Here is a 25,457-nt window from a genome sequence, read left to right on the forward strand (position 1 = left end):
ATGACTCCGGAGCTCCTCCCCCTTTAGTACAGGAGGGGGGGCGTCTAATGACTCCGGAGCTCCGCCCCCTTTAGTACAGGAGGGGGGGGCGTCTAATGACTCTGGAGCTCCGCCCCCTTTAGTACAGGAGGGCGTCTAATGACTCTGGAGCTCCTCCCCCTTTAGTTAGGCTTTATGTGCTGATTTATGCTGCTGCTAAGAGTACCCACCAGAACCAGGAGTACCCACCAGAACCAGGAGTACCCACCAGAACCAAGAGCACCCACCAGAACCAGGAGTACCCACCAGAACCAGGAGTACCCACCAGAACCAGGAGTGGCTGACAGACCAACACACAGCAGAGTGTGTAAATGTGTGTAAAAGAGGAAGCAGGCAGCCCTGAAACGGGACACGGGACTGGACCTGAGGGGGGAACTCCGTGTCCCGACTCACTACCTGTGGTCTTCCCAGATTTAGGAGTCATCCAGCGGCAGCGAGGCCCCTCGGTGATGGAATCCGCTCCGTTGGGTCAGGACCGTCCCGTTAAGGATGACATATAAATATTCTTCTGCTGGTCTCCCCATTGACAATGACCCTGACAGAGGTTTAGACATCCCATAATTAACCAGTGGCCTTGTGCTTTAGGAGGAACCGTCCCAACATGGAGGAGCCCTGACCCTACCCCCCCCCCTCCCCTGCTCTGCACCCTTCTCCTGGCTGTGCCGGCCCTCGCTGGGACCAGAGAGCTCCATAAACCAGCAGATTTAGAAGCGACTGCAGCTGCATTTAATGAGCTTTTGATCACAGAAGCACGTCTGACTCCCTGTTTCCCAGTGGGAGTCCAGTGGGGGCCCAGTGGGAGTCCAGTGGGAGCCCAGTGGGAGTCCAGTGGGAGTCCAGTGGGAGTCCAGTGGGAGCCCAGTGGGAGTCCAGTGGGAGCCCAGTGGGGGCCCAGTGGGAGTCCAGTGGGAGCCCAGTCTGGTGGGAACGTCGGTCATTTAAGGTTTTACAGTGCAGACGGAGATGAAACCACGGAGGACAAATGGTAGAGTAGAGACACACAAACACACATTCCAGAAATACACACCGAGCCCAGGAGAAGCTCTGGAGCTCCTCTGATGGCCGAGCTCTTCCTGTCGGGGTTAATAAATGTTAATAAACGTTAATAAACGTTAATAAATGTTAATAAATGTTGTAGGTGTCCCAATCTGGGCCGTGCTGCTCCTGATAGAACAGCTCCACATGCTTCAGGAGAACAGCAGCGCGACCTCCTGCAAGGAGAAAGAAAAACCTTGGATGGCAACGAGCTGTGATATTTACCCGGGGCCCCACAACCCCCCCCACAGCCCCCCGGCAGAGGCCGGTGTGTTCGCTGCTGCTGATGCGGAACAGATGAGACTCCTTCAGACGTTAGACAATCGGCCATCAGAAGCTTCGCAAGCAGTCAAAATATCCAAATGGTTACACGACCTCAGAACACAAAAGGAAAAGCTGTGGGGTCTGAATGCTGCCATGTTTGCTGAGCACGTGTAGCTGGGGGGGGCTGTGTGTGTGTGGGGGGGGGGGGGTCCAGTTAGCAGACTGGATTATTTGTGGTCTTTTAGATTAGCTGCTGAGCCAGCATGAGCGGTGGTGAAGCCTCAGAAGATGGGAGCTGGGGCTGGTGGTGATTGGCATGTTCCCCAAGTGTCCTGTTTCCCATCAGCTGCTGGAGCCGCGTGCGAGGTCAGCAGATGCTTCCAAACCATCGGGAAGACGATTGTGCAAAGCTGCTGCACTCATCATCCTGCTGCGACCGCAGCATTTCCCCCTGACAACACGATATCCAATCTGCTTTGCTTTATCAGCTCTTGAAACAGATCTGTTTGGAGATGAGAGATTAATCAAATTGTTAGTTTGCATCGGTTTGGACGTCAAAGGCTGCAGTTCCGTGGCGGTAGAGTTGGGATTTAGTGCCCCCACGAGGCCATGCTGGGAATAGCAACTGGGAGACGGCCGGATCAGGGTGAACAAAGGTGGTTCTGATGTTTAAGTTTTTGATTAAATCTGCATGCGAGCTCATCATGAATCAGCAGGTGAGTCTGAGAACTAATCACAGAGTAAGAAATAACTTCCCCCGATTCCCGTAAGTTTGGCAAAACTGGCGCTCCCTGTGGTCACTGACTAACTCCCATCAAAGACTTCCTCTACCACTTTTTACAGCCCAGCACTTTAACAGAGAGAGCTCATCTGTGCTTCTGCTAGCTTTACACTTTCCATTGCACGGAACAGTTTAACCTCTCTGAGTAATCCCTGGTCTCAGCGTGCGTGCAGGCTCTGCTGAAACCGAGGCCTCTCGGGCCTCAGCAGAACACACGTGAGTCTCCACGGATAAACCAGCTGGGTCGTGGAACCGTTGGTCAAAGACTGCAAAAGGTCGACGGGACAGTCCGAAATCCCGGTTCTAAATCAAATGAAAATGCAGCTGCTTTCGTAACATGTGGGACACTTTTCGGGCTAGCTTATGTGGCAAGCGAGCACAAATGTGCTGCTCGTGTCGTAAACGTGCTCACAAACATTGCTGCTGTTAGTTTAGGGGGAAAAAGACTGGAACAAATGTATTAAACATCACACTTTGTTCACAGGGAAAGGCTGAGTGGTGTTAAAAACACAGCTGGAAAACTCGTGTTGTATCCAAAAAGGCTTTCTTCGCTCCCTACGTGGCATCACCCCCCCCCAACAGAACGAGGGGCTCTTCAACATCCAAAGTATCCATGAAGAAAACCTCCTTTCTTGGACTCTGATGGACTGCAGGAGCCGTTTGAGCTTCTAACCCTAACCCTGAGCCCACGGGGGTTGCAGGACTTCCAGAGAGGTCCCTTCCTGCTAGAAGGCAACACAAGGTCTGATGTTCAGAAACAGTTTACTGTGTTCTTGTCATCACTGGCTCTGATGTTTGCAGCAGAACGTGTAGCTGTTGGCTGCGCTGTAGAGCAATGGAGGATAAATCTTCCCCAGTACCAAGGCAACTAAGTGTATCGTAAATTACGATCTGTTTCCTCATACCATGGTCGTGGAGGGTTTATCTTGAAATCCTAGACACTAAATCAACTTGCAGTGATGTTTACTATGAAGAACTAATAAATATTTTTAATTTAGATGTCTTAGATGACTGCATTAATTCATCTTTCTCATTAGAATTAGGATTTACCTTTTGAAATTTAAAAATCCTTTTTTTAGTGTAATATTTTTAAGTTTAGTTAGTTAGTAAGTTTAGTAAGTTAAAGTTTAACTCCAATATCACGCAGCGGGGAAAATACGTCATCATCTTCCTTTATAGAGTGTATAAAGTCTCTCTCTCTCTCTCACACACACACACACACAGGCATGACACCTTTTTGTGTGGCTTGTTATTAACTAATTTATCTTCAGTCAACATGATTTCGGCTACGAGGGTCTCCATGAAAACGGTGCAATTCCCAATTTAAACCACACGGGGGCGTGGTTTGCTCACTGGAGTTTCAATAATTTGGCTAATCTTCATAATCAACGTTGTCGCCAACATCCTAATCGTCATAATCATGATAAAAATACTGGATAAATTAGGCTAACTAATAAAACTAACTAACCTAACCAAAACACCGCAAAACTAACGTTCACCTACTGAATGGACCCAAATCCGTAAGAGCAACAGTAAAAAAGACAGATGCTCACTCAACTCCTATTTCCTGCTACATTTCACGGGTTAGCCTATAGGACAAGGACAGAGATAATTTCCACATTTTTAAATAACACATATATCACATATTTGTACAGTACATATAGCATAAGTACGGAAATGACAGCGCATTCATTTTTTTTATTGCACCATGTCGCAAATGTTTTGTTACAATGTTCCATCTTTCTTGCCATAAACGATCTTTGGATTATAGCGCGTGTGCAAAACGCCTTCCGTGGTGTCGTCATTTCCGTGAAACCTTTCAGTCGGCTGCATCACTAAGGAGATAAGCGGAGGCTCCTGTGGAAAACACGCTCCCGGCGCACGTCTACGCGACCATGTCATCGTAATGTGTTAACAAGGCGCCGATCTTCGCCCCCCGCCCGGCATCGCCCGCCCGGAGACGCCGCAGTGTTCGAGCTGGGATGCCGCGCTGCTAGCCTGGGTTAGCAAACGGCTGCGCTTCTTCCCGCTGAGTGAGTCCAACGTTCGCGTTCAGGAAGTGTTTCCCGATCTTTGCTGTTCATCTCGTCTATCCTGGTTCATGTGCTGCTCGCCGGCCTGTCGTGTGGAGCGTTTAAAAGCTGCTAAAGTCCAACCCAATGAAAACGGGACCCGCTCCTCCGAATAAGCAGATTGCACCTGAGTCACCTGCTGGAGCCGAACACCTGCGCTGGTGCACCTGTTGTTATTCCCACCATCATGTGATGAAAGATAGCCCCAAAGTTAGGAGAAATAACCAGGAATGGGACAACTAACTAGGCGCTTCTAACTTCAGGGGTTTTCTTGTTGGAATATGCGGTCAGTGTGTTTCAGCAAATTACATGAATTGTGATAAATTTAGACTGAAACGCTGTTGTCAGGCTGGTATTTGCCTTTCTGTTCGTTGGCCCCTGTATTTATTCCCAAAGGCTGGACAGGAGGGTGGGTGTTCCTCACTATTTCCTGGTGCTCATTAACAAGCTCTAGTTTCTATCATGTTTCCTGGTTTCCAGCGTTTAGGCTCCGTGGTCTGCCCTTTAAAAGGGATTAGAACTGACAACCTGTGCACTTTGAACAGCTGTCTTGGCTGCTTCAGGGTAAATTCAAACGTCTGTAACCTGCTGTGGGATGAGCTTGTAATAACACTGTCGTAAACAGGCTTAAGCTCAGCTACGACTCTGTTTTAACAGGTCAAAAGTGGAAGCCCCACACACACACACACACACTCACACACACTCACACATGGAGCGTGGCAGCGCCCACAGAACCACGCAGTGAATTCATTCCTTTGAAAATGTGCCTTTGAAAATCAGGAAGCGGGCTTGTTTTTGGAAGGAAGCTGTGATTTGGTGCCTGTCGTTCCTCACGTCTCTCGCTCTCCTTCCCTGACAGACCGAGTTATGACGGACATGATGAGTAAAGCTGCAACCATGGAGATTCCCATCAACAGCAACGGCGACACGAGGACGATGGCAGAGGATGACGGCCTTGAACAGGTGGGCTCGGCCCCCGCGGCCAGCTGGGGCTTTACCCTCCAGGTTTCTGCTCTTTACCCACTGAACATGAGAAGAGAGAAGCAATAAGATGCGTGTGCTCTGCTCCTGCTCCAGCCGTCAGGTCCGAGGGGAACTATCGTCTCTAAACACGGCTCCAGTTATCCGCCTCCGGCTTCAGTCCCTATTTGTGCCTTTTGTCTGTCCTCGTGCAACACTCGTGCAGTCTCAGAGCGGCTCCAGCAGTGGACACGACTGTGGAACGCGGTCCTAACGAGACGGTGGTGGTGGAAACCAGCGGTCTCCTTGGGAACCAGTTCTCCCTGTTGCAGCTCATGTTGCCGCGTGTGGCAGGAAAATCCAGCTCACGTCTCCGTGTTTAGCTCAGAAAAGGGCTGCATATTCAGGAGCCATTCCAGAGCCAGCGGAGCAGGAGAGGAGGCAGTTTTCCTGCTTCCCGGGACACACCTTTGTTGGCCGAGCGGAGCAGATCCTGGACGGAGCGCCGCCCGTTAATCACCTTATTTGCTCTCTCAACAGATTAAGTCAGACGTCCCACCGAGAGTGCAACGTGGCGCGCCTGTTTCTCTGTACGCATTGTTTAGCTGGGCCGTGGAGGGCTGCATATCCACCGGTTGCCATGGCAACTCTGCCATTAAATAGACAGCATTGTGCTTTTTCCTTGGGCGCCGTCTCAAATCAATGATCTGCAGTCAAATAACGTGGAGCCATCGCCACAGAGGAAGAGTCGTTTGGGCCGTTTTTGGTCTGTAATTAACATTGTGATGCAGCCGCTGCTGCACGGCTGTTCTCCTCCAGACTGGGATGGCGGGCTGGCGAAGGCGCCACCTTCATCAGAGGTCATTATAGGTCCAAAGGTTTCCGTCCAGATTCCACATCAGGCAGCTGTAGAGGAGCGGAGCACTGAGACGGGTCATTCAGTGTCTGTAGCTCATTTTAATTAAGCAGATGAGCCTTTCTTCATTAATTAGCATGACGGTGACGGGGTGAAACTGACGAGCTACCGCCCCGGTAACGAGAATGTGTGAAAGCTCCTGAAACATAATCTCTCCCCGTTTCATTCCTCAAAGGTTGGTTCTGCTGCTGAGTTCTGCTGAGTTCTGCTGAGTCCTGATTTAGTTGCATCCTGTGATTTCTGTCATGCATCTTTCTTTTGTCTCTTTTCCCCTTTGTGGTGGATCATGTGTGTGTCGACCCTCCATCTCCTCCATGTGCAGGCGGCAAAACTGCAGTGGAGTTTAGATGAGAAGTTAGGGAGCTCCAGAGGCGCCAGGGTGAGGCCATGTGTGTGTGTGTGTGGGGGGGCGGGTGTGTGGGTGGGTGGGGGTGTGTGTGTGTGTGTGGGGGAGGGGGGTGTCCCTGCTCAGTGGTTAATACCAAACCCCTGGTTAATACCAAACCCCTGGTTAATATCAAACCCCTGGTTAATACCAAACCCCTGGTTAATATCAAACCTCTGGTTAATACCAAACCTCTGAGCAGGGAGAGTCGTTCTCCCTCATTTGTTTCCTCCTAATTGTAGTTTCGTAGCAGAATTTCTGGTTGAGGGAGAAACCTCGTAGCTTTAACCTCTCCGCTAACACCTCACACCGTTGATTTCACTAATTATTTGCATGTCATTAGCTGATTGTACCACCGTGGTGCAGGTGGTGTGTGTGTGTGTGTGTGTGTGTGTGTGTGTGTTACTGCTGTCAGGTGTTAATTGTGCCTCTGCTCCAATGGAAAAATGTTTTTAGTCAGAAAGTGAAAATGGAGCCGAGTGGGCCGACCTTCCTGATTAACTATCGTCACAGGGGTCACAGGGTCATGTTCGGACTTCCTTGTCCTGGTTCAGCCCACACCAAGCTTCGGGTTACCTTCCACTAATCTGGATCGGGAGTAAACGTTTGATCTTCCACATGCAAGATCAGGAACTGTGAAGCTGCTTTTTCATTCCGGTTCAAACCAGTTTTTCCGTCTCCAGTTTTCTCGCCGATACCTGAGTAAAGATACCTGAGATACCTGAGTAAACATCAGGAACGTCAGGTGAGACGGAGGCTGCTGCTGGAGCAGCTGCTCCGGCTCCCTGGGCTCCCTGGGCTCCCTGGGCTCCCTGGGCTCCCTGCAGCCTGGCAAGACTTGGGAAGCAGAGTAGGTCTGGATCCAGCATAGGTCCAGATCCAGCAGAGATCCAGATCCAGCATAGATCCAGCATAGATCCAGATCCAGTGTAAATCCAGATCCAGCATAGATCCAGATCCAGCGTAGATCCAGATCCAGCATAGATCCAGCATAGATCCAGATCCAGTGTAAATCCAGATCCAGCATAGATCCAGATCCAGCGTAGATCCAGATCCAGCATAGATCCAGATCCAGCGTAGATCCAGATCCAGCAGAGATCCTTCCAGTCATTGCCAGAGCTGGCGGCTCTCGGTCGGGCTCCCTCCCATAAGGGGGCGGAGATTGGGTCATTTGGCTTTGTTTTCTCTGTCCAACCCTGTTTTGGGTGGTTGATGATTGACAGCCTGGTGTGCACCCACTAACCCAGCTAACAGTCCTGGTTACCCTCAGTTACCCTCAGTTACCCCCAGTTACCCTCAGTTACCCCCGGTTACCCTCAGTTACCCCCGGTTACCCTCAGTTACCCTCAGTTACCCTCCGCCTTCTTCTGTCCCACCATTCACAGGACCTGCAGCAGGTGATGGTGTCGGGTCCCAACCTGAACGAGACCTCCATTGTTTCCGGGGGTTATGGGGGACCAGCGGAGGGCATCATCCCCACCAGCTCCATCCAAGGTAACTCATGCTGATGCTCTTATGTCTGCCCCCGCTCTCATACAGCAGCTCTGTGTCCACGAGGGTCTGGTGTGGAACGCGTCCTGGCAGCACACACGCACGCACACACACGCACGCGCACGCACACACACGCACACACACACACGCACACACACACACACACACACACACACACACACCTTTCTGCTCTAACCTGTCTGCGTCTCCTGTTCTCAGGCCCTGCTGTGCAGTACAATGCAGACTTTACCAAATGGACCCCAGTTGCAGGATTAGGTGGCTCCCCATTATTATTATTATTATTATTATTATAAATATTAATAAGGGAATCACTCCAAAATGTGATGTAGCTGCGAATGGTCCAACCTTCTGCAGAGGTAACAGGACCCTTGAGCCAGGTCAGCTAGTTCAACAGGCCGTTGGCTCCTAACCCTAATCCCATTTTGGAGGGTTCTGCTCCTCTCATGGGAACCAGTTTGGCTTCTGTTCTGGTTCTGTGTCACGTGGAGGATGGAGCATCGCTCTGCTCCGTCTGCTCCGCCTGCTCCGTCTGCTCCGCTCCTCAAACACACTTTCTTCTAGGTGTTGCTTTGTGTGGACGGTTGCTGTTGCTAGCGAACCCTGTTCCACTGTGTGTTTGAGCTGCCTTCATCGTCGTCATCCTCATCTTTATCCTTCACCAGTTTCTCACCTAACATGTTCATCTCTCTCTCTCTCCTCCTCCACCTCCATCCTCCCCTCATTCTTGTTTCCCTCCACGCTCCTCTATTCTCATCTGTTTTTCTGGCTTTTTTCATTTCAATACCCCCAAAACCCACCAACCATTTAATTTATGATCCCCAATATAACCCCCCCACAGAACTGCGTATGATGGCCAGGAGGAGTAGCGTTCCCCCGAGCACCTCTTTCTTCTGCCATAAAACGAGCCAGTCAAATGAATACGCAGGTACTGGGGATGAACTGGGGTCAAAGGTCACATGTGTAGGCAGCAGGGAACTGGGCCGAGTTCTGGTCAGCTAAAAATCTCCGTCTTCTCCTTCTATGAGCTCTGTCTCACTCCTGCGCTTGTGTTGCCTTAATGGTGATGGACACGGATCAGAACCAGCTGGCGGGCGCGGTGCGAAGGCCCGTGGGGCGGTGGAGGGTTTTCTGGACCCGCGCCTCTGCCTGTGGTGCCTGTGTGTGACTGTGTTGTGCTCTGGGTCCCAGGCAGCAGCAGCAGCGCATCGATGGCAGATGAGAAGAACCGCGGCGTCGCCGTGGAGAAGCTGGAGAACATGAAGAAGTGGGGCCTCAACACCTACAAGGTGGCTTTTAAAAGCCTCGGAACATAACGTGACCACAGGAACCTCGTCTGCTGTCTCACATTTGTGTCTCTGTAGTGTACAAAACAGATGATCTCCGAGCGCTTCGGTCGGGGCTCCCGGACCGTGGACCTGGAGCTGGAGGCCCAGATCGAGGTGCTGAGAGACACCAGGGGGAAGTATGAGAACGTGCTGCGTCTGGCCAGAGCGCTCACCAACCACTTCTACAACATGGTGCAGACGCAGCACGCGCTGGGGGACACCTTCGCCGACCTGAGCCAGAAGTCCCCGGAGCTGCGGGTGAGGCCCGTTCGGAGGGTTCGGGGGGTTCGGAGGGTTCGGGGGGTTCGGAGGGTTCGGGGGGTTCCGAGGGTTCCTGTCTCCTGGACGCAGGAGCATTCATTTACACCTTTTGGGTTGTAGGACGAATTTGGCTACAACGCAGAGACCCAGAAGCTGCTGTGCAAGAACGGCGAGACGCTGCTGGGCGCCGTTAACTTCTTTGTGTCCAGCATCAACACGCTGGTCAACAAGACCATGGAGGACACTCTGATGACCATAAAGATGTACGAAAGCGCCAGGTAAGGACACGCAACCACGAGAGCAGGTCTGCTGGAGACACCTAGCACACCAGAGCAGTGTGACGTGGTCCTCGAGGGGCGTTCAGGTTCAGCTCTTTTGTGGGCAGACTGGAGTTTGACGCCTATCGGTCCGACTTGGAGGAGCTGAGCGCGGGCCCGCGGGACGCCGCGGCGCTGGCCCGCATGGATGCTGCTCAGCAGCAGTACCAAGTCCAGAAGGAGAAGTACGAGCGGCTCCGCTCGGACGTCACCATCAAGCTTAAGTTCCTGGAGGAGAACAAGGTCAGCAGCAGCACCTTTGGCTTCCAGGAGATCCCCCTTTGACAGCTGTGCTCTCCTGTGTCTCCCAGGTGAAGGTGATGCACAAGCAGCTCCTGCTCTTCCACAACGCCATCTCAGCCTACTTCGCTGGCAACCAGCAGCAGTTGGAGCAGACGCTGAAGCAGTTCAACGTCAAGCTGAGACCCCCGGGGGCCGACAAGCCCTCCTGGTTAGAGGAGCAGTGAGAAGGTCCTCTGGACCTCCAGCCGCCTCCCTCTACCTGGTCTGACCCCCTGATCACTGTACGAGGACCACTACAGACGGAAACGTGCCGATAACCGTAGAGATGAGACCACACACACGAGTTGGGCCGGGATGGACAGATGGAGAGCCTGGCGTTGTCGGTGAAGGCAGCAGGAACAAGTGGCCGGATCCATGAGCAGCCTGGGGGCTTTCGGTGCCTCTTCCTAACTTCCTTTTTCAGTTTCTCTGCTTTATTCCCCTAAAAAGTCTCCTTCTTACCTCTGTTTGCTGTGCGAGCTCGTTACATAGTCCTAGTTGTGACCGTCGTCCTAGAGAAACGAGTGTGTGGAGTCCTGGGAGACGTTGTCATGGCGGAGATGAACAGACTTCCCAGACCCTCGTGCTCTCCCTGCGTGCCTCCTCCTACGCTTCACGAGCTCTTGTGATAAATGAACGTGCTTATTTCCGGCTCCGCCTGTAGGGGGCGTGCGTCTCCCACTGGAAGGGAACGCGGGTGATTTCAGCATCTCAAATTATGTCCTGTTTGTTTTTAATGAATATGGTTGTAGTTTCCTCTAAAACACCCTTTTTAGTGTAGATTGTGCCGAATGGAAGCGTTCTGTAGGTTAAGGTGTGACTCTTCCAGCCTGGAGGCCAGTGTGGTGGATGAGCAACATGGGTCACCAGGAACATGGTGTCACTCAATTATGCAACAGTCATTTTCCAGAACACTGCCGAACACGTGAGCTTCAGCTTTCTACTCATGTTTCACCCAAAGAGGAGCGACAGTTATTAGGTGAGAGGTTCTCTCCCCAAAAACCTGATGGATCCACTCCCTTGTAAAATATTACAAAATTCTGTTTGAAAGGAATTTGCTTTAAAACTGGTTTTACATTACTTGTATTATGTAAACTATAAAATCCTATAAAGGACAGCGAGCATCACTCGGTATCGCTGTAGCTGTGGAACGACCCTCTATACATATTTATGTTCCCGGTGGCTCCAGCGAGGGCGGCCGAAAGGGTTGGACCCCCCCGGGAGGATGGGGAGGAGTGGCCTCACCCTGCTGCTGCCACGTGCATGAGAGCGCGCACGTTTGGCCCTCTGCCTTTTAACGTTGCTTCAGACCTCCACAGCAGCGGCAGGTCCTGGGCGTGACTCCTCCTCCAAACACGCCCTAACGAGGCTTTAACGAGGGGAGGCTGACGTGAACCGAGTCCCTCGTTGGCAAGATTTATAAAAGGAGAGATTTTATTTGTCTACAATCAATGTTTTTTCTAGAAGGAGCTGATGTGATTGTGTACTGTAAGAACCAAGATGTGTCCTGGTCCATGTGAACCTCCTCCTGGTGCCGTTCAGCCCAACACCAATAAACAGGCCTGTTTTCACATCTGCTGTTGTGTCTCTGTGTCACATGACTGCTGTGTCTCTGTGTCACATGACTGCTGTGTCTCTGTGTCACATGACTGCCGTCTCTTCGTTAGCTGCCCATTAAGTCCAGAAGAGTTTCTGAAGTTCCTCTGACCCACAAGGTCGTCAGAGGTCACGCTCCATCCTACCTGCAGGACCTGAGGGCACTTTATAATCCCAATAAGCTGCTCCACCCTCAGAATGTCACAGTTGTGCTCCCCAGTAGAAGAGAGGGGGGGGGGGGCACCGTGGGGAACCAGCTCCCTGTCCAGGTACAGAAACCTGATCACATGACTGCCCCGTTCCCCCTTAAGAGTCTGGTCCTGCTCAAGGTTTCTTCCTGTTAAAGGGAGGAGTCCTTGTTTGTTGGGGGGTCTACAGACAATTGTGACTGATACAGATGATAGAAATAAAGGGGTCAAGGGTCATCTCACTGAATCCTATCTCATTTCAAATCTGCTCCTTAATCAATCAACAGTTTCTTAACATCTGCCCCCACAGCCTTTGCCAGGACCGGTTCAGCCATTTTACACGCACCTGGTGCGTGTTCAGCTCATTTTAACATTCACTTTTATGCACTTTGGGGATTTCTTGATCTCTTCGGGTGGGCGTGGCCTTGGCTGCAGGATGCGGAAGCTTGCTTCGATCCGATTGGTGGAGGCGCGTCCTCCACCTGCGGCAGCTTTTTCTGTAATACACACACGCGCACACGCGCGCACACACGCTCCGCAGCAGGACACGAGGTCACCGTCAGGTTTCACCGCGGATTTATTTGACAGCTTCATTTCCAGCACCGCGTGAGTAAAATGGTCGTTTGAGCCTCGTGGGAGCCCGAATGCCGATGGTTCGGCCCGCGTTTGGGTCTTCGGTTCCGAGCCTGTGAGGATGTTTGCTGAGCTTAATTTTCAGTCGCAGCATTTTCAGTTCTGTTGAATTTAATCGAATTCCTGTTTTGCAGCTTCGGCCAGTTATGAAGTTGATATTGTCACGCTGCCATTGAACCTGAGACTCCTCCTGCGAGACCAAAGCTCCGCGTCTCGTTTGTCACTTTTGTCAGAAGGGGTTCTTCTCCCCAGCTGGGCCGGATCACTCTTTCCTTCCTCCTTTCTGTGGATGTGAGAGGAACCGATGGAGGGAGTCCTGCTCATAAAATCTGCATCAGCTCCTGACTTTTTTGCTACAAATGAACAGGATGATTCCCAACTACAGTCCAGTTTTTCATCCCTCACTTGTAAGAAAGCTGCTCCTCCACCTCCTCCACCACCTCCTCCTCCTCCACCACCACCACCTGCGCTCCTTCCCCCGTCTCCATTCGGCTCACGTAACAGCGGTCAGCGGCGTTCCATGAAAAAGCTGAACTGGGATACCATTCCCAGCCACAACGTCCTGGGCAAAGTGAACGTGTGGACCTCCAAGCGTCCACAGAGGGACCTGGTGCTGGACATCCAGGCCATGGAGGAGCTCTTCAGCCATGTGGATAAAGCGGCCACGCTACGCATCTCCAGACGGGGGGGTGTGAAGGCTCTGGATGGCTTGGAGCTCTTCCCACTGGAGCATCAGGTGAATACTTTCCAGCCTAATTTGATGTCCAGTTCCACCTTTTTACTGGCAGGAAGTTCTAAACTCACAACAGGAACCGTTAACAATCGTTATTTCAACTTTGAGGAACATGATGAGGTAGAACCTTACTGGGGAGTGTTTTTGCTTCCTCCTTTCTGCTGGGGAATGTGATATTGGTGTCATAAAACTGTTCCCACTCATTTGTGGCTTTTGCTGTTTCAGGTCACGATACTTGATGCTAAAAAGAGCATGAACATCGGAATCTTCCTTCGCCATTTCAAGAGGTAGCGTGCTCCCCCCCCAACAGGTCAAACACGCTCTGGTGCCCACAGCAGCAGCTTCTTTATCTCAGCAGGACATTGAAATGCAGGGAAATGTCTGTGGGTGCGATCAGGAGCTGAACTAAAGGTGCCACATGATAAGGTGCCACCCTGAGACCCAGGGTGAGCAGAGTGATGGAAACGTGTCGGAGCTTCAGGCCACGCCAGCAGCTCTCATGAGCGGGCCGAACCTTTCAAACATCCACAGTTTAAACAACCTCAACATTTATGTCTTTGAAGAAGCATTTCTTTCCTTTGCAATATTTTCCCAACGTAACTGGAGCTGCTGGATTATTATTCTAAACCTTATCGCACGCTCTCACTTTGAATAGCAAATGCGTTTGCGATGTGTCAACATCCCAGTTCTCTAGTCAGTTTTAGTCAAATTCAAATTGAATGAGCTCTCGGTGTTTTTCTGCCTGGGTGTGTGCTAGCTACTGTAGCCGTTCCAGCGTTCGGGACCATCCATGGGCATTTCAGCTAGCAGTTGCTCGTTGTCTCCCTCTGCAGGCCAGTGGCGGAACTGGTGCGGGACATCAGAGAAGGGAACTGGCTCCGGTTTGGACCCGGCAAACTCAGGGAACTGTGTAAACTCCTGCCTGAAGAAAGTGAGGTAACAACCTTTCAGCTTTCATATCCCTTTCTGCCTATGATGCCTATAATAAACATTCCAGGGGTTCGAACTGCTGAAGGTGCAAGCCTCCCCTTTAGATGGAACATTTAGTCATTTGCAAAATGGCAGGTGCCACAAATTCTGCTCTCAGCCTTCCAAATGAACCGATGCAGCTTGATATTCCCAAAGCATGAGTGGTTTCCAGACGTGCGTCTCCACAGGTGAAACAGCTGTTGGCGTTCAGCGGGAAGCTCTGTGTGCTGCCGGAGGCCGACCAGTTCATGGTGCAGCTGGTGAAGGTTCCTGGGTGAGCCTGCTCTGCTCTTTCTCTCATCTCATTAATTAAAATGCAACAAGCAGCTCCGTTTAGCAAAAGCCTGCTTTGCTTTAGCTATGAGGAGCATCTGAAGACAATGGTGCTGAGGGAGGAATTCTTCCCATTCATGGAGGAGGTGAAGAGCTCGGTTGCTGCCATGATTAAAGGAGCTAACGGTAGCCCTTTATACACACGCCACGCATCATCTCGACCCCCCTCTTGTATTCTGACACGCATCTCTTCCATATCTTTGTCCCCCCAAGAGCTGCTGGACTGTGATGACCTTCATTCGGTCATCCGACTGGTCTTAAAAGCTGGGAATTACATGAATTCGGTGGGTCTCTTTCCTGCAGAGCTGCTCTTTTATCCTTTAGAGGCTCTTTACTTTTGTCCCTGAGCGGTAAATTCGCCCTTGTGTGATTCAGGGCGGCTACACTGCGAACGCCATCGGCTTCCGGATGACCTCACTTCTCAAGCTGGCGGACACCAAAGCCAACAAGCCCGGCATGAACCTCATGCACTACGTTGCCAAGGTGAGCCAGGGCCATTGTGCAGCGGCTCCCAACGGTGCGGGCACGGGTCAATTACCCCCCCTGACGTGTTTTACTCCCCCAGCAGGTGGAGGAGATCGACGCAGCGCTGCTGACTTTTCCCAGCCAGCTCGAACACATCGGGGCAGCGTCAAGGTGGCGTCACCTGCGCAGCCTCACGTCTCAATGTCTCCGCTCGGCCACGGTCGCCGCATTAAAGGTTGCTTGCTTACAGAATTTGCAAGGAGGAGGTGATTGTGGACTTTTACAACGAAGTCAAGAAGGTGGAGAGAGTGAAAGTGCCCAGCAGCCGCCCGAGCGCCTTCCTGAAGGACATGGAGGTTTTCCTCATGGTAAAGCCCCCCCCCCCCCCCGTCCCCAGCATGTCCTGCCTGTGGCGTCTGCTGTCTGGATCTGTTTGTCACTTCTCAGAGGGCCGAGGCCAAACTGGCCGAGGTGGAAGCTCTGGTCCAGGAGCTCAACGCCCTGAGCGGCGCCGTCGCCGAGTACTTCTGCGAAGACCCAGCCAGCTTCAGACTGGACGAATGCTGCTCCATCTTTCACTCCTTTTGTAAGCGATTTGCTGCAGCTGTGCAGGTAATAAATGCACGTCTGCTTTTATTATTATGGGCTGTTTTTCTTTGCAAACTGAGTGGATGCGTCTTCTCGTAGGAGAACCAGGAGCGGGAGGCGGCGGAGCAGCGACGCAGGCGTACAGATAGCTTGCGCGTTGCCTCCAAGCGCCACTCCATAGCGTCGTATCTGGGCTCCCAGCCCGACCTGGAGCGCGCCAGCTTGGAATCAACGCTGCACAGCTTCCTCTCCAGTGTTCCCGAGGGACTGACCAGGGGTCGGAGGTCCAGGCTGGCCCCGGTCGATGGATCTCCCTCTGAATGCAAAACTAAGCCAGTAGAAAGAACCGAAGCGGTGGCCTGTTCTAAAGCGAGAGCAGAGAAGAAACGGCAGAAGCAGCCGGAAGATGAGAGAAAAGCAGGAACGTCGAGCAAAGACGACCCTGAAGATTCACCTCGGAGGTCATACGGAGCCAGAACCAGCCCGGCTACCCCGAGAACCCCACGACCTACGAGCAGGGACTATTACTTTGGACACGGCGGCGAACTGGGCTCCCCGTGGACTATCTTGAGCCCCGTGACCTCCGTGCACAGAGAAGCCCGTAAAGGGTCCCAGTGTAGGTTGAGCTCCGGGTCCAGGGGAGACGACCTCGACGACGGCGTCTGGGACAGCGACGAAGCCGTTCATCTGCCCGGTTCCTGCAACCGGAACGCGGTTTCCCCTCCGTACGAGGACCCGCTGCTGGACGGGCCCAGACCCTGGGGGAAGCCTGCGGGCAGGTCGGCCTCCGTGGATGAAAGCAGCCAATCCCTGACCTCACGCTTCAGCCTGGGGGAGCTGTTCCAGCGGAGCGTGGGCCAGCGGTCCTACTCCCACGGATCACGGACAGAAACTCCGAGAGTGCGTTCCGCGTTCAGCTGCAAGTCGGAGCTGGAGGTGGGGAAGCCGAACTCCTCGGGGCTCATCTCCTTCTTCAGGCGCATTGGAGGTAAAACCAAGCCCATCGGTGCAGAAGAAGCCAGCCTGAAACTGCCCGATATTTAATGGAACACTTCATTCAGAGACAAAGACCAAGCTTTGTCCTTTTTTATGTGGTTATTTATGTTACTTATGTACGGTTGTGGATTTGTCCTCCAGTGGTGCCAAAGCAAACGGGGACTTGCCTTGACCGTTGGGGGGCTGATTTTATGGAAGTGCTGTCACTTCAGAATGCCATAACTATTTTTCTTTTTGTCTTGTTGTGCGCAATAAAGTGACTTTCAACCGTTTTTTTAGTTAAATGTTTGTCTCCCGGATCGTTCCCCACAAACGTGCTTTCCTCTCCTCTTTCCCTTCGTCTGTTTCTTTCTTCTGATGGTCTGACCAGAAATAGGGTGCATGTTTCTGATGAGCAGAACTGGACCTTCCTAATGTGCTGCAGCTCCTCCAGAGGTGTTAGAACCTGTAGGAGGCGTTTGTGTGTAATAGAAAACTAGGCAGAAGCAGATGAGAGTGTTTCCTCTTCAATGGAGGAGAACAGGGAACCGACACCTAGAGAGGAGCCGTGGACTGGACCCACAAGCTGAGCGAGATATGTGGTTACCCCGGAAACGGGTAAGCCCATCTGACCTCTGTGGGTCTGCTCGATCCGGGCTCAAAAAAAACCACACAGGCTCCTTTGAGCCCCCCCCCCCCCCCCCCCCCCCCCCTCCGTTGTCTTCTCAATGGGGACATTTTCTGTCGTTGGCATTTCAGATGAACCGACGGTGGAAAAGATTCTGAGAGTTTTCTGTTTTTTTTACGAACCCTCTGTGGCTCTTAAAAAGAACCTTTTCTTCCCCTCCTGTGAGCCCAAAGCCCTCTGTGGCTGCCTGGCGACGGGCTCGGAGCAGAGCGGGGCGCCAGCCGTGCCCGAGCGGCGGGACGTAAAAAGAGCTGCGCCAAACAATCGGGCCATTGTGACCCGGCGTCCTGCGCTGCGACGCATCTTCTCATGTGAGTCGGCTCCTGAGGAGGTGGCCCCTCTCTGGAGCTCGCCGTGTTCAGCCCAGCGTCTGGGAGGTGGACGGGTGGAGATCCAGCAGCGAGGAGGGTGTGAGGGGCTTCTGGGGTGGCAGGAGGGTGTGAGGGGCTTCTGGGGTGGCAGGAGGGTGTGAGGGCAAGTGTGTGCTGTAAAAAAGCTGCAAACAAGGGAGGAGCAGCAGAAGAGCAACAGAGGAGCAGCAGAGGAGCAGCAGAGGAGAGGAAGAGGCTCTTCTGTTGCCTGGATGGTTACTGAATGTGGAATGTGGCAGATGGGCTTTAAAAAAAGGTAAGTTTAAATAAAGTTGTGACAAATTTGAACTGTTGTGTTTTGGTTTTGTTTTTGTTAAAGTTTATTAACTTCTAGGGCAGTTTTGAGGGCTCAGAAATCTTGAATAATGCCTGTTTTTAGTGTCGTGAGAGACGATCACAGATCCAGCTGTGCTGGGTGCCTTTGCAATAAGGTTCATCTAACCAAGTTAAGCTTTATTATTCTAACCAAGTTAAGCTTTATTATTCTAACTAAGTTAGGCTTTATTATTCTAACCAAATTAAGCTTTATTATTCTAACCAAGTTAAGCTTTATTATTCTAACCAAGTTAAGCTTTATTATTAGAATCACGTTAAGCTTTTTTCAACATGTTGACAAAAGTAATTCCGGTCTGTTGCGGTTTCCCAGAAACACCGCTTGACCCCGACGTGATTTGAACACGCAACCTTCTGATCTGGAGTCAGACGCGCTACCGTTGCGCCACGAGGCCGCCGCGCTGTCTCCCGGCGTCATGTGTAGTAGCACCAACATCCACGTGGCGGCGCAGTTTCGCCTTTTACGTTCCTATTTATTGACTCCAAACTGATCAAACCGTCTGATAAATCACTTTAAGGCGTCCGAATGATGATATTTGCTGTTCTGTTTGCTAACACAGGTGTGAAACAGCAGGTTTATGCTTAAGTTTATGTGCTGAATGTATTGGGGATAAAAGCTAATTTTCTGTTTGCTTCAGCGTTATCAACACACGGGAGATCCAAGAATCCTGCAAACTTTCTTCGGTGATCTCCTATCCCACCAAAATGGATTGGTAAGTGCACGTTTGTTCCGGTCCCTCATTCTTCTCACATTAACAGCGATGAGGACGCAGCGCTGCTCTGTGTCTGTGCGTGATGACCTCGGCCTCAGGAAGCGTTTGATTGGCTGCGTAAATGTGCCGTTTGCAGCGAGGTGATCAGATGGTTGGTCCCCCCAACACCCGCCTCCTTCCCTCGGCGCTCGCAGCCAGATTTGACCGTCCACTGATTTGACCTCCCACTGATTTGACCGTCCACTGATTTGACCTCCCACTGATTTGACCTCCCACTGATTTGACCTTCCACTGATTTGACCTCCCACTGATTTGACCTTCCACTGATTTGACCTCCCACTGATTTGACCTCCCACTGATTTGACCTTCCACTGATTTGACCTCCCACTGATTTGACCGTCCACTGATTTGACCTCTCACTGATTTGACCTCTCACTGATTTGACCTCCCACTGATTTGACCTTCCACTGATTTGACCTCCCACTGATTTGACCTCCCACTGATTTGACCTCCCACTGATTTGACCTCCCACTGATTTGACCTCCCACTGATTTGACCTTCCATCTGAAACTGTTCTTAGATTCGGAGCTCGTCCAGCCTGAAGCAGAATCACTGTTAGTTGCTCGTTTTGGTTTTTCATATTCAGAGTCAAGTGTGTGTGTGTGTGTGTGTGTTTGATTCTGTGTGTGTTGGGGGGGGGGGCACCTGTGTGTGTTCTGCTGCAAAGGATGCAGTTGCCATGGCAACATTTTGTTCCCGCAGAAAAATCCTGGGAAGATGATTCTGTCTCCACCCCTAAAGCACTTGCACGTAGGCACTGCACACACACACTCACACACACACACACACACACACACACACCACACACACAATCACACACACACATCTTCACATCTCTGTTTATAAGTTGAGCTCCACATTTTCCCTCATCAGTTCCCAGATTTCCCAGCAGGCTTTGCTCATCTGCTTCACCTTGAACTTGAGAGTGGGGGGCTGATCTTACCTTTTGACTCTGCACGGGTCTGTCATAAAGTGGGGGCTGATTTCATGTTTCCTGAAAACAGGAGAGGGAAGAAAGACCGAGGGGGGGAAACAGCCGAGTCTTTGTTGCCTTTGTTCATCTCTGTCCCTATTGGTCCCTTCAGCACCCGCCTCTTTCCACGGCAACCAATCACGATGTGCAATCACTCTCTCTCTCCCTCCCTTCCTCTCTCTCTCCCTCACTCTATCTCTCTTTCCCTCCCCCTCCCTTCCTACCTCTCTCCCTCCCTTCCTCTCTCTCTCCCTCACTCTGTTTCTCTCTCTCTCTCTCTCTCTTGCACACAAATTCATGCATTAAAGCCAGATCACGATCACACACACACACACGCACACACATACACACACACACACACACACACACACCACACACACACACACACACACACACACACACACACACACACTGCCTTCTCTGGCTCTGGGAGGTGCGTTTTGCTTTTGCAATGTGGGCTTTTATGGACCGGTCCTGCTCCCCGTGGAGGAGGGGAGCGTCCCCGTAGCCCCTCTCTGCTGCCAGGAGCTGTAAGTAGACGACAGCCGGAGACTCTCAGCCCTTCTTGATCTTTTATTCCCATTCCTTCATCCCTGCTTGCATCCCTTCCCTCCTCTCCACCCCTCCCACCCATCGCACTGATGCAGGGGTCCCGTTGCTATGACGGGACGGCCGTGCACATCTGCGATTAGGTGATTGGGTTTGACTCCCACCGAATACGGACGATCAGAACTGACTGAACAAGTCCCACCTGTCTGCTTTTAGGGTTGAAGTTCGGCACATTTAACTGCATTTTTGGGTCTGACCACAAGTTTGGGGGGGTCATACATCAGTGAAGGGTTTGCATTTGCTCAAGCTGTAGAGAAATCTGGGTGATTGGGCACCGGGTCGTTAGTGCGTGTCTGGGTTTAAAGGTTCTATAAGCTAAACGGTGATCTGAGGCTCCTCCGGTTCCAGTGCTGGAGCCTGGAATGTCCAGCTGGCACGAGAGGAATGTGAGTGGAGCTGCAGGGGAGGAGTCAGGAGAGCTGTGATGTAAACATGAGTGTGTGTGAATGGGTGAGTGGGGGCACACACACACACACACACACACACACACACACACACACACACACACACACACACACGCTCGCTGCCCGTTCTCCATTGTTTGTGCCCTAAAAGCTTTCCTTCATCCACAGTTCATGCGTGAAGCGTTTCCTCTCAGCCCGGCAGCGAGCGCACGTTGGCCTCGTGCACGGTGACGGGACCCCAGCAGCAGTAGCTGCTATCGCGGTTCAGGACGACGCTTCTTGGTCCCCGGGGGACAAACCTTTGTTGGACTCCTGCGTCTCCCCCTGAAACGTGAGGATTAGAAAAGTTTTCAGAGCGTCAGCTGGGAATTCTGAGGCTAATTAGCGTCGCCCCCACTTTAAGCTCTAATTATTTGTTATTAAGCACATTTATTAGCCGTTTTTGACTCGTCGTTCAGCTACTTTAGAGCAGCCTCGGCCGTATTTACGCTCCATTGTGGAAGCAGACGGCTGAGTGATGAAGTCGTGCAGCGATGGATCTATTTTTAAATCAATTCTTCAGAGGAGCTCATTAATAGCGCTGCCTCGAGTGATGTCAGCAATCAAACGTTCCTGGTCAAAGCCAAAGGTTGTGTCCAAAGGAGCCTTTTGGGTCATTTGACACTTTTCTGTGTAGCTTCTCAAGCTTCCGGGTCAGAGTTCTCCCAGGTTCTGTGACACAGACAACTACCTTGGTTCACCGGGAGGGTTTGTAAAACCAACCTGCTGCTAATCTTAGTGTAACATCGATGCTTCGGTTCTGCTGGAGCGGCGCCTTGCTCGCCCCCCGGCGCTGTTGCCTCCTGGAGGACGCCGCTCTGTCCAGCGTGTGTCTGCTGATCTGAGGTCAGCGTTTCCACCGCAACGCAAAGATCTGAAAAAATGCATCAAATGAGGCTGATGATGAACGCGGGAGTGGCGTGATCCAGTGGCCACACCCCCTGAGATGGTGGTGGCCTTTCAGCTGGGTCATCAGAACTAGGTGCAGGATCCAGGCTTGATTCATTTTGATGTGAAGGGTTCAAATCCCGCCGCTGGCGAGTCGCCATACTTTGACCTTCTCGCTGTGTCCAGGGTCCTTTGGCCCCAGACGCTCCCTGGATGCTGGTCGGCCAGATCCAGATGATGGAATTTCACATTTCAATCTGGTTTTGCTGTCTTACATCACGAGATGAAGCTGAAACATCCTCATCATCCTCAAATCTGAGCCTGAAAGTTGTTCTCGGATCAAAAGCTGTTAAACTGGTAATCAGCTTTAATCAGACTCCAGGGAATGACAACAAATGATCTTTCACTCATGGGGACCGCCGAGTCTTGGTAAACAGATGAACGTGCGCGCCCGCCGTGCCTGATCTGTGCATTCATATGTCGATACAGGCGTTCCCGGCTAACATTCCTGTCCACTTCGGCTTGGATCCTTGGATAATTTCAGCTGTGTGTCAGGCAGCGCCCCCTGCTGGATGTTTGTCATCTGCCACAGCATCCGTGCGTTTGAAGGTGTGAGCACATTATCGCCTCTCTGTGCACGTGGAGCGTCACGACGGACCGCACCCCCTTCCGCCCTTCAGCCTGAGGGTCTCCTCGCTCCCCGGTCGATGTGCAGAGTTTGACAGAAATCCGCCGACCTATGAAGCAGCTGAGCAAATGTTGGAATTTGTGATCATCTTCGGTAAATTCGGTAAACCAAATTGATCCTTTGGTTTGATTCACTGACCAATGCTGCAGCAGTTCTGGAGCCGCTCACCGAGCAGCAAGAACCTCCTCAGGAGCCTGCAGGCGACGGCAAACAGGTGCTCCACAAAGGTTCCTGCCGTGCCCGTGTGTTAATGCACGGCGAGCTGATGGGGCGCGCTCCCTCAGTTATTTAAAGAAACAAATTATTTCAGGATCAGCTCCTCCACCCTGTGGCACATGCTCCTCGTTCCCTGATATGAGTCTCTGTGCTGGAGAGGCTGGAGAGGCTGGAGAGGCTGGAGAGGCTGGAGAGGCTGGAGAGGCTGGAGAGGCTGGGGGGCTGGAGAGGCTGGGGGGCTGGAGAGGCTGGGGGGCTGGAGAGGCTGGAGAGGCTGGGGGGCCTCGTCATGCAGGACTCGCCCTGAACCTCCAGATATTTACACATGCTGCATGTTTAATAGAGATGAAGAGTTTATTCCCAAACTGCCCGTCGGGAATCGTGTTGATTCGGCTTCACGCGCGCAGGACTGAGGGTTTGTGGTCCGAGGATTCGGAGCAAATAGGAGCAGAGCGGGTTTAAAGGGCCTCTTTGTTGCTCATAGTGAGGGTTTGTGACAGTTACGCAGGCGTCGCGTTTAAAAGCGCTGCTGATTCATCTTCTCAAGGCTTGATGCTCTGATATCTGCCAGGAACGGCACTCGTGCGAGAGGGCGAGGACGGAAACGCTCGTGCGAGAGGGCGAGGACGGAAACGCTCGTGCGAGAGGGCGAGGACGGAAACGCTCGTGTGAGAGGGTGAGGACGGAAACGCTCGTGCCAGAGGGTGAGGACGGAAACGCTCGTGCGAGAGGGTGAGGACGGAAACGCTCGTGCCAGAGGGTGAGGACGGAAACGCTCGTGCGAGAGGGTGAGGACGGAAACGCTCGTGCGAGAGGGTGAGGACGGAAACGCTCGTGCCAGAGGGTGAGGACGGAAACGCTCGTGCGAGAGGGTGAGGACGGAAACGCTCGTGCCAGAGGGTGAGGACGGAAATGCTCGTGCGACAGGGTGAGGACGGAAACGCTCGTGCGACAGGGTGAGGACGGAAACGCTCGTGCGACAGGGTGAGGACGGAAACGCTCGTGCCAGAGGGTGAGGACGGAAATGCTCGTGCGACAGGGTGAGGACGGAAACGCTCGTGCCAGAGGGTGAGGACGGAAACGCTCGTGCGACAGGGTGAGGACGGAAACGCTCGTGCCAGAGGGTGAGGACGGAAACGCTCGTGCGAGAGGGTGAGGACGGAAACGCTCGTGCGACAGGGTGAGGACGGAAACGCTCGTGCGACAGGGCGAGGACGGAAACGCTCGTGCGAGAGGGTTAGAGTCGCGCTATCCCTCCTTATCTTCACTCAGGGACACTTGTCATTGCAGGACGTTCTTGGTTGAGGCTGCGCGTGACGTGCAGCTCGCCGTGCAGCCGTGCACACCTGCTCCCCCTCAGGTGTGCACGGCAGCTGGAGCGTCACAAGCCCGGAGCGCCCTCGCTCCTTCCTGCGTGCACTGTCCTCCTCACGTTCCCTGCCATCATCGGGGTTCGGCTCGCTGATGCAGGCGCTATAGGTGGTAACTGCACGTGCACTGCAAGGACACGACGCACATCTTTTTGTAATAGTTTTTGCGTCCTTCTGAGTCATTACTATGTTCATCTGAGGTGTGTGTGTGTGTGTGTGTGTGTGTTCGTGCGTGCGTGCAGCGGGGAGCACGTGCTGCCAGTGATGTGAAAGGGATGAGAACTGAGAGCTCTATATATAGAAGTATACGTTCGTGGAGCTTCGGGCCCTCGGGATGGGACCACGCTGCCAGAGCACTGACAGGCGTGACGTAGAAGAGGGTGCATGCCACTGCTTTTATAGGTTTATGAGGACCGATTAGAGTGTGTGTTTTTGCCACCTAGTGGGGACCAGTATACCCATTTCACAAGTGGGGACATTTTAGCTTTAAGGTGAGGTTAGATTCAGGGTTTAGATTCAGCGGGATCATTAAATCTGGAACGACTATAAAACAATCCAGACTTCTTATCAGAAGATATTAAATTGATATTTAGAAACCCGCCTGTTTCTGTGCGGCAGCGACGCTCCTGAGTGGCGTCGGACATCAGCTCTCTCTGGCTTCAGAAGATTCCAACACGGATCAGAGGAATTTCCTGACCGCTGAACTGGCACTGACCATGATCTTGAGCTCAAACTGTTACACAATCGGGCACCAGAGTTTGGGGCTCTGGAGACCGGATATTCCCCGGGCTCCTCTCACCCGGGCTCCTCTCACCCTGGCTCCTCTCACCCTGGCTCCTCTCACCCGGGCTCCTCTCACCCGGGCTCCTCTCACCCTGGCTCCTCTCACCCGGGCTCCTCTCACCCTGGCTCCTCTCACCCTGGCTCCTCTCACCCGGGCTCCTCTCACCCTGGCTCCTCTCACCCTGGCTCCTCTCACCCGGGCTCCTCTCACCCCCTCTCACCCTGGCTCCTCTCACCCCCTCTCACCCTGGCTCCTCTCACCCTGGCTCCTCTCACTCTGGCTCCTCTCACTCTGGCTCCTCTCACCCGGGCTCCTCTCACCCGGGCTCCTCTCACCCTGGCTCCTCTCACTCTGGCTCCTCTAACCCTGGCTCCTCTCACCCTGGCTCCTCTCACCCGGGCTCCTCTCACCCGGGCTCCTCTCACCCTGGCTCCTCTCACTCTGGCTCCTCTCACCCGGGCTCCTCTCACCCGGGCTCCTCTCACCCTGGCTCCTCTCACCCGGGCTCCTCTCACCCTGGCTCCTCTCACTCTGGCTCCTCTAACCCTGGCTCCTCTCACCCTGGCTCCTCTCACCCGGGCTCCTCTCACCCGGGCTCCTCTCACCCTGGCTCCTCTCACCCGGGCTCCTCTCACCCTGGCTCCTCTCACCCTGGCTCCTCTCACCCGGGCTCCTCTCACCCTGGCTCCTCT

At 52.7% G+C, this 25,457-nt stretch overlaps 3 protein-coding genes, 2 long non-coding RNA genes and 1 other non-coding gene across 16 annotated transcripts in view; 4 read left to right on the forward strand and 2 right to left on the reverse strand.

Moving 5' to 3' along the window:
* Window positions 1-3,082, forward strand: part of LOC115252802 (uncharacterized) — a 4,243-nt gene extending 1,161 nt beyond the window's left edge. The window contains exon 4 of one of the 5 annotated variants that reach the window (XR_003891129.1): window positions 2,604-3,082. This is a non-coding gene — a long non-coding RNA (uncharacterized lncRNA). The remainder of the gene's footprint in view (window positions 1-2,603) is intronic. The other 4 variants (XR_003891127.1, XR_003891130.1, XR_003891128.1 and 1 more) reach the window with 4 other exon arrangements.
* LOC115252803 (uncharacterized) lies at window positions 3,065-20,177 on the reverse strand. The gene is made up of 2 exons (XR_003891132.1): window positions 20,139-20,177; window positions 3,065-3,322 (listed from the first exon to the last, which is right to left on the reverse strand). It is a non-coding gene; the product is annotated as an uncharacterized lncRNA (long non-coding RNA).
* arfip2b (ADP-ribosylation factor interacting protein 2b) lies at window positions 3,915-11,724 on the forward strand. Of its 4 annotated transcripts, XM_029848987.1 has the most exons (10): window positions 3,915-4,152; window positions 5,051-5,154; window positions 6,390-6,446; window positions 7,838-7,946; window positions 8,163-8,219; window positions 9,153-9,250; window positions 9,326-9,547; window positions 9,671-9,828; window positions 9,936-10,110; window positions 10,179-11,724. In XM_029848987.1, exons 2-10 carry the CDS (start codon window positions 5,059-5,061, stop codon window positions 10,332-10,334), a joined length of 1,128 nt encoding a protein of 375 aa, XP_029704847.1. In that variant the 5' UTR covers window positions 3,915-4,152; window positions 5,051-5,058; the 3' UTR covers window positions 10,335-11,724. The 4 variants fall into 4 exon arrangements, with proteins under 4 accessions (XP_029704847.1, XP_029704848.1, XP_011609986.1 ...); XM_029848988.1 differs by lacking the exon at window positions 6,390-6,446; XM_011611684.2 differs by lacking the exon at window positions 8,163-8,219 and having other exon boundaries at window positions 3,916-4,152.
* Window positions 12,422-16,922, forward strand: fhdc3 (FH2 domain containing 3). 3 transcript variants are annotated; one of them, XM_011611683.2, is made up of 12 exons: window positions 12,422-12,621; window positions 12,701-13,302; window positions 13,525-13,586; window positions 14,133-14,235; window positions 14,457-14,542; window positions 14,627-14,727; window positions 14,815-14,885; window positions 14,977-15,084; window positions 15,170-15,237; window positions 15,317-15,434; window positions 15,514-15,678; window positions 15,754-16,922. In XM_011611683.2, exons 2-12 carry the CDS (start codon window positions 12,871-12,873, stop codon window positions 16,696-16,698), a joined length of 2,259 nt encoding a protein of 752 aa, XP_011609985.1. In that variant the 5' UTR covers window positions 12,422-12,621; window positions 12,701-12,870; the 3' UTR covers window positions 16,699-16,922. The 3 variants fall into 3 exon arrangements, with proteins under 3 accessions (XP_011609985.1, XP_011609983.1, XP_011609984.1); XM_011611681.2 differs by having other exon boundaries at window positions 12,424-12,621; window positions 15,167-15,237; XM_011611682.2 differs by having other exon boundaries at window positions 12,426-12,539; window positions 15,167-15,237.
* The window catches only part of LOC101062597 (tripartite motif-containing protein 3-like), a 19,787-nt gene continuing 12,153 nt past the window's right edge, over window positions 17,824-25,457 (forward strand). The window contains exons 1-2 of one of the 2 annotated variants that reach the window (XM_029848984.1): window positions 17,824-17,944; window positions 18,660-18,734. The gene's annotated coding sequence lies outside the window, so the exon portion shown is untranslated. Of the gene's footprint in view, window positions 17,945-18,659; window positions 18,735-20,153; window positions 20,298-25,457 lie in introns of those variants that run through there. The other variant, XM_029848983.1, reaches the window with a different exon arrangement.
* Window positions 18,345-18,416, reverse strand: trnaw-cca (transfer RNA tryptophan (anticodon CCA)). The gene has a single exon. It is a non-coding gene; the product is annotated as a tRNA-Trp (tRNA).

This window comes from Takifugu rubripes, chromosome 15 (genome assembly GCF_901000725.2).
Source record: "Takifugu rubripes chromosome 15, fTakRub1.2, whole genome shotgun sequence".
Classification (NCBI taxonomy): domain Eukaryota; kingdom Metazoa; phylum Chordata; class Actinopteri; order Tetraodontiformes; family Tetraodontidae; genus Takifugu; species Takifugu rubripes.

Excerpts from the sequence above, each read along its gene's own strand:
- arfip2b (XM_029848987.1), top strand. The coding sequence starts at position 5,059 with ATGACGGACATGATGAGTAAAGCTGCAACCATGGAGATTCCCATCAAC. Across the intron at positions 6,447-7,837 it reads GGAGCTCCAGAGGCGCCAGG|GACCTGCAGCAGGTGATGGT; the intron begins GTGAGGCCATGT and ends CACCATTCACAG. Across the intron at positions 8,220-9,152 it reads GACCCCAGTTGCAGGATTAG|GCAGCAGCAGCAGCGCATCG; the intron begins GTGGCTCCCCAT and ends TCTGGGTCCCAG.
- fhdc3 (XM_011611681.2), top strand. The coding sequence starts at position 12,871 with ATGGAGGGAGTCCTGCTCATAAAATCTGCATCAGCTCCTGACTTTTTT. Across the intron at positions 15,085-15,166 it reads TCATGCACTACGTTGCCAAG|CAGGTGGAGGAGATCGACGC; the intron begins GTGAGCCAGGGC and ends TTACTCCCCCAG. Across the intron at positions 15,435-15,513 it reads ACATGGAGGTTTTCCTCATG|AGGGCCGAGGCCAAACTGGC; the intron begins GTAAAGCCCCCC and ends GTCACTTCTCAG.